The sequence below is a fragment of the Spinacia oleracea genome, chromosome 2 (genome assembly GCF_020520425.1).
Source record: "Spinacia oleracea cultivar Varoflay chromosome 2, BTI_SOV_V1, whole genome shotgun sequence".
Classification (NCBI taxonomy): domain Eukaryota; kingdom Viridiplantae; phylum Streptophyta; class Magnoliopsida; order Caryophyllales; family Amaranthaceae; genus Spinacia; species Spinacia oleracea.
In genome coordinates, this window is record NC_079488.1 from 103,333,349 (window position 1) to 103,346,222 (window position 12,874).

At 32.6% G+C, this 12,874-nt stretch overlaps 2 protein-coding genes across 2 annotated transcripts; both read left to right on the plus strand.

Annotated features, from left to right (window-relative positions):
• Positions 1-638: 638 nt before the first annotated feature.
• Positions 639-6,881, plus strand: LOC110789322 (uncharacterized). The gene is made up of 6 exons (XM_021993984.2): positions 639-887; positions 3,537-4,093; positions 4,734-4,917; positions 5,526-5,590; positions 5,757-5,967; positions 6,153-6,881. The coding sequence occupies exons 1-6, from the start codon at positions 690-692 to the stop codon at positions 6,501-6,503; spliced, it is 1,566 nt and encodes a 521-aa protein (XP_021849676.1). The 5' UTR covers positions 639-689; the 3' UTR covers positions 6,504-6,881.
• A 1,323-nt stretch (positions 6,882-8,204) lies between these two features.
• Positions 8,205-12,761, plus strand: LOC110789330 (uncharacterized). Its single transcript, XM_021993992.2, has 6 exons — positions 8,205-8,628; positions 9,995-10,590; positions 10,724-10,907; positions 11,383-11,447; positions 11,579-11,789; positions 11,880-12,761. Exons 1-6 carry the CDS (start codon positions 8,389-8,391, stop codon positions 12,237-12,239), a joined length of 1,656 nt encoding a protein of 551 aa, XP_021849684.1. The 5' UTR covers positions 8,205-8,388; the 3' UTR covers positions 12,240-12,761.
• Positions 12,762-12,874: the final 113 nt, after the last annotated feature.

The window sequence follows — 12,874 nt, forward strand, 5'->3', positions numbered from 1 at the left end:
GGGGGCTAGTTGTACGGGTATGCTACCAGCTGGCTGGTAGCATCGCCAAGCTGTTAAGGATAAAAGCAAATAATCCTTAACGGCAGTTATTATTCCCTACCAGCATCTCTTACAAGCCGGTAGGGAGGAGGCACGTGACCAAACCAAGAGGTCAACGGGTCGCTATCAATCGGGTAGGACCCATTTGTCCGTACGCCCGACCGGCGCCTATATATATGGGCTTCATTTATGACAAAAGGTACGCAAACACAATCATTTCCACTAAAACCAAAATACTTATCACTCATCATACCTGACTTTAGCATCGGAGGGGGGATCCTCGAATCACCCTCGAGGCTAGTTCATCTTTGTTATCTGCGCAGGATATCATCAGGATAACAGCAGCACTCGACCAGCAAGACATCTCCAACCGTTCCCAAATCCTACCGGAACAACCTTGTTGTATGTTGGTATATTTTTTAGAAATAAATTTGCTTACTTACCAATAAAATAAATTGTAAACCCTTTCTTTTACTCCAAAGAATATTCAACCCAAATAACCAATCTTATAATAAAGTATTAATTATGTCATTAATTGACCATGTTACATCACATATTCACATGCTATATTTTGTTATATTCACATAGTATATAATTACCAGTAAATTACCAACTGTTGTTGAAACAGATTGGAAAATAAAACAGAGAAAATGGAAGACTCTGTTTCTTCTCCTCCAAAAAGTACTTCTAATCAAAAGAAAAAATCATCGGATTCATTCAATTCGGTAGTTTCGTCTTCTTTGTCGTCGTCGAAATCAAATACTTCTAAATTCTCTGCAACAAGAGCATCTTTGATTCTCTTCATACTTTTCATTTGTACCCTTGTTTTGACTAGATGGACATATATTGTAAGTCTTTTTTTCTCTAGCTCTTTCCTATGTTCTTCCCCTGAGTTTTTAATTTAATTGTTCATTTTTTGTTTTAATTATGATGATTATCATTGAATTTTATGTATGAATGAATTTTTAATTTTATTATTCATTTTTTGTTTTAATTTTGATGAATTATATCTTTGATATTCAATTTATTTTGACTTATCTGAACTTATTTTAGTGATAAATTATTAGAATATGAGATACGGAGTATTATCTATCAAAGTATCAATAATCATCTCAACCTGTTACTATATAATAAAGACACATAAAAAATGACTAGTGTATCTCTTTGTGATTCCTCAATATTTTTTATTTATGGTTTTTTGGTTAGGTATATTACAATTTAACAATTTTTTTTAAAATTTTTGAAAAGATTTGATCATATTAAATAGAATCTTATCATACCTTATATAATTGATCCCAATATAACATTTTTCATTTCTATAAATTTAATAATTTTATATATGTTACAAAATATCTTTGCTTTATCTTTTTTATATTTTTTTTAAATATATCAACATCTTTTGTACGGTGTACGACGGAGTATTATTCTTAACCTGTTTTTTTTGTTACACTTTCATTTTTAAACTACTCTAATACTTTGTAATAAAATCATTCCTAATTGATTCTAATTTAATATGAATCAGCAAATCAACAAAATTAATTGATCAATAAAAAACACTATACGGAGTAGCTATAACTATAACTATAAGTAATGTACACTAATTCGGAGTATACTTAAAGAATGACATGCGTCATCTCATGCTAATTAGTTATACTAACTTTCAATGTGAGAAACCGCCATTGATTTAGATGTAAACAAACTTGATGGTAACAAATCAATTATATACTAAATCTTCCATTTTAGATAAAACTACTCCGTAATACATTTGGAAAATATCACATAATGGGTAAACAAAATAATAATAATTTACAAATACTGCCCCGCCTCCATAGGTCTCAGGTTCGAAACCCCCGCCCCCATTTGTAATTTATATTGCCCTTGTGGCTCATTCACACCAAAAAAAAAAAAAAAATTTACAAATACTCATAGAATATACTTAAGTGATATTTTATAAACGTAACACGACAAAAAATATATAGATCACCTAGATTATAAGGTAAACACGACTGACTTATAATTACTTTTTAATTTAATTCTAGGCATTTAGGAAAACGGTTACATAAGTTATAATTTGATCACGACTCTTTATGTTTGATCCACTAATTGTTTATGTTTTGATGTAGACTACTTTGAAAAAAACGGGTTTTCGTGATCCACTTATTATTCACTGATTTCTTGTTAGATGGGTATTGGCTAATAGGATGTTTAATAAACATACAAATAGTCTTAAGTCCTGGTAACATAAAGTCAACTTGAAATTTCTTGATGAGGTACACAAATCGATTAAGTAATGTTGACAACTTGACATGCATAATCTCTTTAACTAGTTCTTCTAAATTAAGACCTCCTTCGATTATTATTATCAGTTTCTAGTTTTTTTTTTTTGGTGTTTTAGTTAAGTAAATCATACGGTTTAGATTGAATCAGTATAAATAAGCATATTTATAGTTATTATGTTGATTTTGAAATTAATAACAAAAATTTAGAATTAATTTTTGTGGTTTTTAATTTTGTAAGAAACAAAAAACTGGTATAAAAATAAAATAAAAAATCAAACCGGCCTTAATTAATGGTTTTGATTAGTTTCTCTTTTCCGCCTTCTTCAATGCATGGGTTCATTTCGTTGATTTCTTATAGCATCCACAACAGTCATGGTCCTCGTGGATGGGAGGCCGGGGAAAAGGGAAAAATCAATTGAATAAAGGGCCTACGTAGGGGGTTTAAGTGAACACTTGTTTTTTGGGGTCGAAAATTAGAAAGTTTCGTTGAAGTTGTACGCCGTAGTAGTATGTATTGAGTCAATATCGACAACATGATACTTAAAAGTCGTCCATGAAAACTCAAGTGCATGAAAATATGGTATATAGTTTGTTAGGCAGTGTCAACTGTCAAGTGTGACGATAACATTTGCCCAAAATGTACTAGTTGAGATCAACATCCTCTAACATTACACGAGGAAGTATTTGCGCATATCAGTTATGTATGGGCAAATACATATCAGAACAAAAGACAAAATAGGAAAAAGGACAAAAAAAAAATTAAATTGTACTTTTTTTAACAAAAATAGTACTTTTTTTTTACAGAATGATACTTTTTTTTTACATAATGGTACTTTTTTGAACATAAATGGTACTTTCTTTTTTGTCTTTTAGTTGATATGTGTGTTGCCACACATATCAGATATGCGAAAAAACAACCTCAACATTACATGCATATGAATTATTCAATGGTCATATTTTGGTCCATTTAGCTTATGTGCGCTATTGCCTAAGGTATAGTTTTTGCGGAAATTATAAGTTCTTACTTACGTGTTATGTGTTACCTACTTGCGTACATATAAGGTGGTTGGTTAAGATTAGACTATACTCCGTAGTAATATATTTTTGTGGACAATATCCTTGTGTTAAAATCATAATTCTTCCATTTCATTAGCCTATTAGTTTACTGTCTGTATTTTCAATTGACATTTGTTTTGGTGCATTATTTTCCTGGATCAGTCAAGTTTAGCAAGTAGCACAGGATTATTCACATTTACAATGTTCTCCAAGAAAAACAACCATGAGTACCCAAAGAGAGACGAGTATCTCCTAAACTGCACCTCAAGCAACATGACAATAACATGCCCAGCAAACTACTCTCCTACATTCAATCTCAGCTTCACGTCGAACGAAACATGTCCCGAGTACTTCCGATGGATACACGAGGACTTGAACACATGGAAGAAGAAAGGGATTACAAAAGAAATGGTGGAGAGTTTAAAAGATGTTGCTCATTTTAGATTGGTAATCGTAAATGGGACAGCTTATGTTAAGCAATATTCAAAGGCTTTCCAAACAAGGGATACTTATACATTTTGGGGTATATTACAACTCCTTAAATTGTACCCTGGTAGACTACCTGACCTTGATTTTGTGTTTCAATGCCATGATCAAGCTTCCATTAAGCGCAACGATCATAAAGGGAGTAACGCTGCCTTTGCACCACCACAGTTTCATTATTGTGCGGATGAGTCTACTTTTGATATTGTCTTCCCTGATTGGTCCTTTTGGGGCTGGTATGTGTCAACATTATCTAAACTTATTTTGTTTTAATTTATATTATTTTATTTGAACTTGTTTTATCTGAAAAAAAACTTATTTGTGAACGAAAATTTCCTGAAAAATCTTATTTTTTCTAAACTTATATTATCTGAACTTATTTTGTCTGAAATAAGTGCAAAATAAGTCGAACATAACAGATCTTGTAGATATTCTTGTGTGGTCCTGGTCTACAATAGTATTAGTGTAGACCAAAATCAATAGTTTTCTCTAGCACCCATTTTGACACTCATAGTGACCTTTATTGTTTATATAGTAACTATAATAAATTAAACACCAAAATTTTTAGACATAGTAACCATTTTTTAAATCATAGTAACCCTGTGTTTTTAAAAGCGAATTGTGACTTAAAATCCCGTTATTCAAGCACAACATGTATCAACGACATTAATTTGATATATTTTTTTCATAATAATCCTAATAAAATACCAAAATAAATTAAGAACAAGTTGTTGACTTTATTTTAAAGCATTGTCCATAATAAATATAGTGTGGACCAAGTCCATTTAAGAATTGATGCAGATCTTGTGTTTACCAACGTTTATCATATGACTCCTTAAGTGTGATTGTAAATGTGTTTTGCAACATTTATTTCAGGCCGGATATAAATATAAAGCCATGGGTGCCCTTGAAGAAGGACTTCGAAGATGGTAACGCGATAAAAAATTGGACTTCTAGGCAGCCTTATGCTTTCTGGAAAGGAAACTTGCATACAGGTGCAAGACTTCAGCTTGGGCAATGCAATTCTGTTAATAATTCCAATGCTCGAATTGTTAACCAGGTAATTTCAATTTCATCTTTCTTTTATTTATATGGCAAATTAATTTTGCTTATGGAAAATTTTTAGTTAATTATAAACGACGAAATTAAATACATGTATTTATATAATCTTGCATACTCTTATTCGTTGTAAAAATATAGAGATTGTTCACAAACTAAGCTCCAAAATTAAAGTTATAGAAAACAGAAAATGATCAGAATCATGCTAGCTTATTTTTACATCGGTTTCAAAATGATCTTTATACCTTCCGTTTTAATCCGTTTATAATGTTAATTACATTGCGTTCTATACTATTTTGGACATACAAAGTTACTATCTTAACCTTCTTTCCTCACAATTAATATTTACAAATTTTCACTCAATTTCTATTACTTTATTCATTTTCTTTTTTGGCTTACAGTCATCCACCTTTTTATACATTTCTCTTACTTTATCCGTATTTTATTATATTCATAGTTTCACACCTTTTAACATATTCTTACATTTTATCTTAATGTTTGTGCAAATAGTAAATATAAAGATAATTTTGAAATGGTAGTAATAATACATACGTAGTACTCCGTAATAAATTAATATGGCTAACTAATTAAGGCAGCACGAATTGGCAGAATTGGCACAAGGAAGCAGCAGAGGGGTTTAGGAATTCTGATTTATCAAAACAATGTGTTCACAGGCAAGTCTTTTACTCCTTTTAACCACATTTTTTTTATAAATCTTTCTTTGGTTGTTCTTCATATGGACCTTACCCAAACCGCTAAATAGCGGGAGCCTTGTGCACTGAACACGACCCTTTTTATTCTTTATATTTTATTTATCATATACTTTTGTGGTTTATGCAGGTATAAGATATATATGGAAGGAAATGCATGGTCAGTGAGTGAAAAATACATTCTAGCTTGTGATTCAATGACCCTTTTAATAAACCCTAGATACTATGAATTCTTTACAAGAAGCTTAATACCTATGAAGCATTATTGGCCTATAAACCCTAAAAACCTATGCAAATCCATCAAATTCGCGGTTGATTGGGGCAATAAATACGCCGATAAAGTAAGTAACAACTTTATTTTTGTTTGTGTCTAATTAGTTTTTGCCTTTTTTTAGCTATTTTAGCCATTAAGGATTGAATTAAGCCGTTAATTTCTCGAATAATAATGCATCATTATAATAATGCATCACTATAATAATGCTACGTACATATTATTAATCAATCGTATGAATGGATGTGAAAACAGGCTCAAGAGATTGGAAAAGAAGGAAGCAATTTCATATTCGATCAAATAAAGATGGAGAATGTGTATGATTACATGTTTCATGTGTTAAATGAATATTCAAAGCTACTAAAGTATAAGCCTACTGTGCCCGAGGGAGCAATCGAGCTATGCTCCGAGAAGTTCGCATGTAGCCCAATGGGCTTGGAGACGACATATAAAAAGGAGACTATAGTAAATGGGCCTTCACAACGAGGCCCATGTCAACTTCCACCACCTTATGATCCACAAACACTTCAATCACTTCGTGATCGAAATGCTAAGATTAAGGAAGTTGTTGAGATGTGGGAAATGGCTCAAATGGGAAGTAGTTGAAGAAACACTTTTTTTATTTTTATTTTTTATTTTAGAAGAACGCCATGACGTCTTAAAAAGCAAGACAAAAGTCCATAGCAATTACATTCTCAACGGCATCAGGAGTATTTTTCACCCATACTCTAGTATTGTAAATTGTATTGTTTAGAAAGGTTAGAATTTTTATTTATGTATATCGAGTATAATTTTATTTTATACTAGAACAACACATAGATATAGTTGGATGGACTACCAAACATGTAGTACAGAGTATTAAGTGTTTTAAGTAGCACACTACACACAGAGTGCGTGTTCTTTAATACTTGTAATGTAACGACTTTTTTTGATGTGAATGTAACAACTTAAAATAAAATAAAAGGCTAATCTCATCTAATCATTTATGCCAAGTTATTCTTTACCGTGCTTGGAGTTAAGGAAACAACAATATATCATACATAATTTTATTTATTTGTTTATAGGTGGTGTACAATAAATGTTGTACATTAGAGTAAAAGTTAAGAGCATCTCTAATGACAAGCTAATTTGACAATTAGCTTGTTATGCCATATAAGATTTTAAGCTATTATTTTCTAGCTAATTTGTGCTCCAATGACTATCAACTAGCTTGTTATATAACTTTATTCCACTTGTCAATTAATTATTTGGCAACTTTTGAAAGCTAGTTGTCAAGCAAATTAGTTTGTTTAAGCTAATTTGCGTGGCCAAGCTAATTTATTATTTTTACTCCAATAGTCTAACTATTAGCTTGAAACTTTTATAAAAATAAATTTACCCCGATAGTCTAAGTAAAAAAGTTTAAAAGTTACCCCGATATAATATAAAAGTTATCTATTTTTAGTGATAAATTTGTCGCTTTGATAAAATCTGTCCCTAAATCAGTTATAAAAGTAACTATGTAACCCTTTAAAATGTTTAACAATTAAAATATATATATATATATATATATATATATATATATATATATAAACGTAAATCAAATATGTTACTCAGTAAAAGTTACTGAAAATGGTAAATATTACCCTGATATACAATAAATTTATTGTACACATAGTGCATTACAAAACATTTTTTATATCATAATTGAAATTCGATCAATATTCAGCACTTCCCTTTTTTCTAAATAAAATTATAACCAGATAATTTTATTTGTAACAAGATTTTACGCTTTGGAAATCAACTAGCTTAAAATTTTATGTGGGGTATCGAAGATTTTATTTGAGATACAATTGTGACACACTAGACCATCTTAAATCTTAACGGTATTAAAGAGATTTTTTTTTGATTCCAATGAGCCACAAAGGCAATATAAATTACAAATGGGGGTGGGGGGATTTGAATCTGAGACCTATTGTACACAGGCCCTCAGTCTTAACCACTAGGCCAGTATTAAAGAGATTGTTTCACAAATCACAACATTATTACAAGCCCTAGTATTATCTGTACCAACTACCAACAAATCAACAATAATCTATCTTTCAAGTTTTATGGATCAAATACACTTGGTTAGTTTGTTACGCATCAAATATGTGATGAAAAATTACAGTCTTAAGATAAAATTATCCTAATTTTTATTTATTTTGTTTTATAAAAAATGTAAAAAATGTTGATGAAAAATATAAAAAATATTACTGTACATTTTAAAAGTGAGATTGATGCGATTGTTTACACCAAAAGAGTCATTACATTAATTAAAGATAGCACCAAAAGGGTGTAAAGCAAAGTCTCGCACTGGGTCCCAATTGGCCCAAACGGGCCATACCGCAAGAACTCTAGAAATGACTACAAAGTACAAATCCAACCCCAACAAGTCACCAACTATATAATTCTATAATTAATTAAGTTATTGAATCTACTAATTGCTAATTGGGTAAGACAGAGAGAGAAAATGAGAGAGATGGAGGAGTCGACTAATTCAGCTCCTGCTGCAACTTCAACTTCAACATCAACTTCCACTAAATTCTGGGATTCATTCAAGTGGCCAACTTGTCCTTCATCATCATCATCATCATCATCATCATCATCATCATCATCAAGATCAAGATGGTTTTCCGCAACAACAGCTTCGTTGGTCCTCATTTTCTTATTCATCTGCACCATCACTTTTTCTCAATGGTCTGATTATATTGTAAGTTTTCTCTCTCTTTTCAATCTTCTTGTTCATTTATTTTTGAATTTTCTTGTTTGATGGGGGTATATCAGTATATGTATATTTCGGCTTGTTGATTGAAATTAAGGAATCTGATTCTATAACACAAGTTTCTTATTATGAACAAGATAGTAGTACTAATTTCAAATCCTAAGTTTGATTCAAGTAAGTATTTTTTTTTGAAAAAGTTAAAAACATTTTAATGTGGAGGACATCTTATGGTCATAAATAATGAATAATGAATTAATGATTGGTTTGATCCTTTGACAATTTGTGCATCACTTACTCGCTGGCCACGTGATTTTAAGGGTTTTAAATGAAATACTATGGAGTTTTTCGTATAATTTCTTCCTTGGAACTACAGAATACAAATACGTTGTAGTACTGCTGTACTGGTGGGATGAGGAGTACTCCTTATGATTTTGACGCACTAAAAATTAATTTTAGATAATATTTGCAATTTTATGTGTTATGCTTATTTGGAGTTATGCCAAACTTAAGTGTTAGTGGATAACTATCTGAAATCTTGTAACGGAGTAATTCGGACTGGGATACTTGTATCGGACTCGGTACGTGTTTGACACGCTATTTTGTGATCCTGGTCCAAAATGGTGTTGAAGCTAGGGCCTATATCCGAATGTTAAAGATATGACACGAGTATGCGAGATAAAAGGAAGAGTGAAAAGTCCAAGTAGCATAGGTAGAAATGAGGATGGAGAATTGGTGGAAATGGTTTTAGCAAAATTACAATGTTATTTTGCACTCTACTTGCTTATAAAGAGGTGTAGAAATGAGTAATTGATTCATCAATTGGGCCAATTGGCAATAGGATTAAATAATCAATAATTGTATATAGAAGAAGAAGACTGAACATTGAATAGTCAAAACTCAAAAGAAGCGTGCTAGCTAAGTAGCTATGTGTCATGTGCCTATGGTAACTTTGGCCAAAAAAATATCTACTAGCTCCATTTCTGAAAAGTTATTTGTGTTTTGGATTATATGTCAAAATTATGAAAATTTGACCGTAATATTTCATAATTTACGTCAAAATATTATCATGTAAGATCTTGTTAAAATTGATCGCAGTATCTATTTTCATAATATCAACTTTTTATAATTATTTTACACATGAGTTTAGATATATTAGTGGTTAAATAATGAATTAGAGTCCGTGCAAATAATAAATGTAGAGAACTACGTACGTATTAATTACCGAGGTACTCCGTAGTGTTTTTTGAGATCTAAAAATGTCTTACTCTCACTACTATTTATTTATTTTGGCAAGTTACTCTTACTTCTATCGTGGTATTGTAACTAATGAGTTGTTTTTTGTTTTATTTTAAAGTACTTTCCACAGTCAGCTTCAGCAGGGAGTTCAGTGCCATCATTTAACCACAACAGAATGTTCTCCATGAACAACAATGATGAATACTCAAAGAGAGATGAGTATCTCCTCAACTGCTCTTCAAGCAACATGAAAATAACATGCCCTGCAAATTACCCTCCTAACACATTCAACCGCAACAACACCACATCATCAAATCAAACATGCCCTGATTACTTCCGGTGGATACACGAGGACTTGAAGCCTTGGAAAAGCCAAGGCATCACCAAAGAAATGGTGGAAAGTTTGGAAAAAGGCGCTCATTTTAGGTTGATTATTGTGAATGGAACAGCATATGTTAAGCAATATATGAAGGCTTATCAAACAAGGGATGACTTTACATTATGGGGTATATTGCAGCTCCTCAAGTTGTACCCTGGTAGACTACCTGATCTTGATTTAATGTTCCAATGCCATGATAAACCGGCTATCCAGAAGAAATATTATAGAGGATGGAGGGTTGCCTTTACTCATCCTCAACCTCCTCCACAGTTTCACTACTGTGGGGGTGACTCTGCTTTTGATATTGTCTTCCCTGATTGGTCATTTTGGGGCTGGTAATTAATCATCACTTAATCACCTTGTTTTTTGGTAATGATGCATAACATGATTTTTTAATATGCAGGGGACTGTTTTGTATCATTTGCATGCATAACTTGTAAATGATCATGTGATAATGCATAATTTCAGGCCAGAAGTGAACGTAAAGCCATGGGTGCCGTTGGAGAAGGATTTAGAAGAGGGTAACATGATGAAGAATTGGACATCCAGGGAGCCCTATGCATTTTGGAAAGGGAACTTGCATAATGGACCAAGACCTAAGCTTGGGGAATGCAATTCTATACAGGATTGGAATGCTCAAATCATTGACCAGGTAATTCATCTTCCTCAGTTCCTCTAAATTCATGCACTATGCACGCCCTTAAAGCCGAGTTTTTGCCTGTTGGACTCTGCCAATGGAAACCTCGAGATACCGTTAGGCTCCGTTTTGTTGGGTGTAAAACATTTTAAGTATAAAATGATTTTCATGGAAAACAATTTACAATAGAAAACACAATTTCAAAATTAGTTTTCCATTGTTTGGTCTCATGCAAGAAAAATGAAGAAACAAAAGGAAAATGAAAGGGAAAGTAAGCAAGTAGTGAGAAGAGTACGTGTACAAGAGACATAAGGCAAAATGAAGGAAAACCGTTATGAAGGGAAAATGGTTTTCCATATTGTCCTACGGAAAATGGTTTTACGCTCCTTTGTAAATCAAACAATATAAAATTAAAAATAGAGGAAAATTGTTTTCCTTGAAAATGTTTTATGCCCTACCAAACGAAGCCTTAATGAAAAACTAACTGCAGGATTGGATCAAGGAAGGAAGAGAAGGGTTCCGGGACTCAGATTTGTCGAAGCAATGTGTTCACAGGTAGATTTTTTTCTTACCCTTTTTTCTTTCCTTGTTCCGATCTCTTCCTCATACATGTAACATGAGGAACATAATTAAGGGCTAGTTGAGTTTCATGATTTTTGAAGTGGAAATTAATATTCTGCATTCAGGTACAAAATTTATATGGAGGGAAATGCATGGTCGGTGAGTGAAAAATACATTCTAGCTTGTGATTCCATGAGCCTTCTGATAAACCCAAGATACTATGATATCTTCACAAGAAGCCTAGTTCCAATGACGCATTATTGGCCTGTAAACGATAAACGTATATGCAAATCCATCAAATATGCTGTTGATTGGGGCAACAACAATGCTAACATGGTAAGTCACTAATTACCTTTTCTAATTTTACCTACATCTGTTTTGTATTACTCCGTATTGTTTTGATGGAGTTAATGAATGTAAAAACAGGCTCAAGTGATTGGAAAAGCTGGGAGTGAGTTCATATTCGATCAGGTAAAGATGGAAAATGTGTATGATTACATGTTCCATGTGTTGTATGAATATGCAAAGCTGCTTAAGTATAAGCCCACTGTGCCTGAGGGAGCAGTCGAGGTTTGCTCCGAGAGGTTCGCCTGCAGCCCATTGGGCTTGCAAACGTCCTATAAGATCGAGACTATGGTAAATGGGCCTTCAGAACAAGGCCCATGTGAACTCCCCCCGCCATATGATCCACTAACAATTCAATCCATTCAGGACCGAAATACCAAGATCAAGGAAAAAGTTAAAATGTGGGAACCACCTAACGCCTGGTATGAATGGTGGTGGTAACTGGTAAGGGAGTTGTTCCACTTTAAGCAGTGATCTTGAGTTCCAATGTTGGTAGAAACTAGAAAGCATTCCCTTGTTTGAGGCCCAAATAGGCTCATAACCGGATTAGTGGCCAGTTTACTTGTAAAAGAAGTTTCAAGTTTGGATGTGGTGAAAGGGTGGTGGCTGGAAACGAAGAATCTTGAGGAGCAATACTGTAAATTGAGTAAGATGATTTTTTAACTTAGAAGGGTTAGATTTTATTTTTTTTATTTGATGGTTTGATTATATGTACTCGAAAAGTACATTATGTACCAAGCGCCGAAGGCCTATTATTGGGTGTATCCGTGTACCTAAGAATACATCGTTCCAACTTTTCCAAGTGATTTGAGGAAAAAGAGTTCCAATGGCCAGTAAGCGGCATATACATCCTTGTTAGACCTTAAACAAAAAAGGAATATACCACAAGATATAGCATTATACGAAGTAATTACTTTTGATGAAAACATATTTATATACGATTGGAAAGGATTATGGAGGCCAGGACATGTACATTGTAAACTATATTTGTTGTGGAGAAATAAACTTGTGACCAATTTACCCCACCCCCACTCTAAATCAATTTAAATTTCCTGCATTCTCTGTGTTTATTTGGT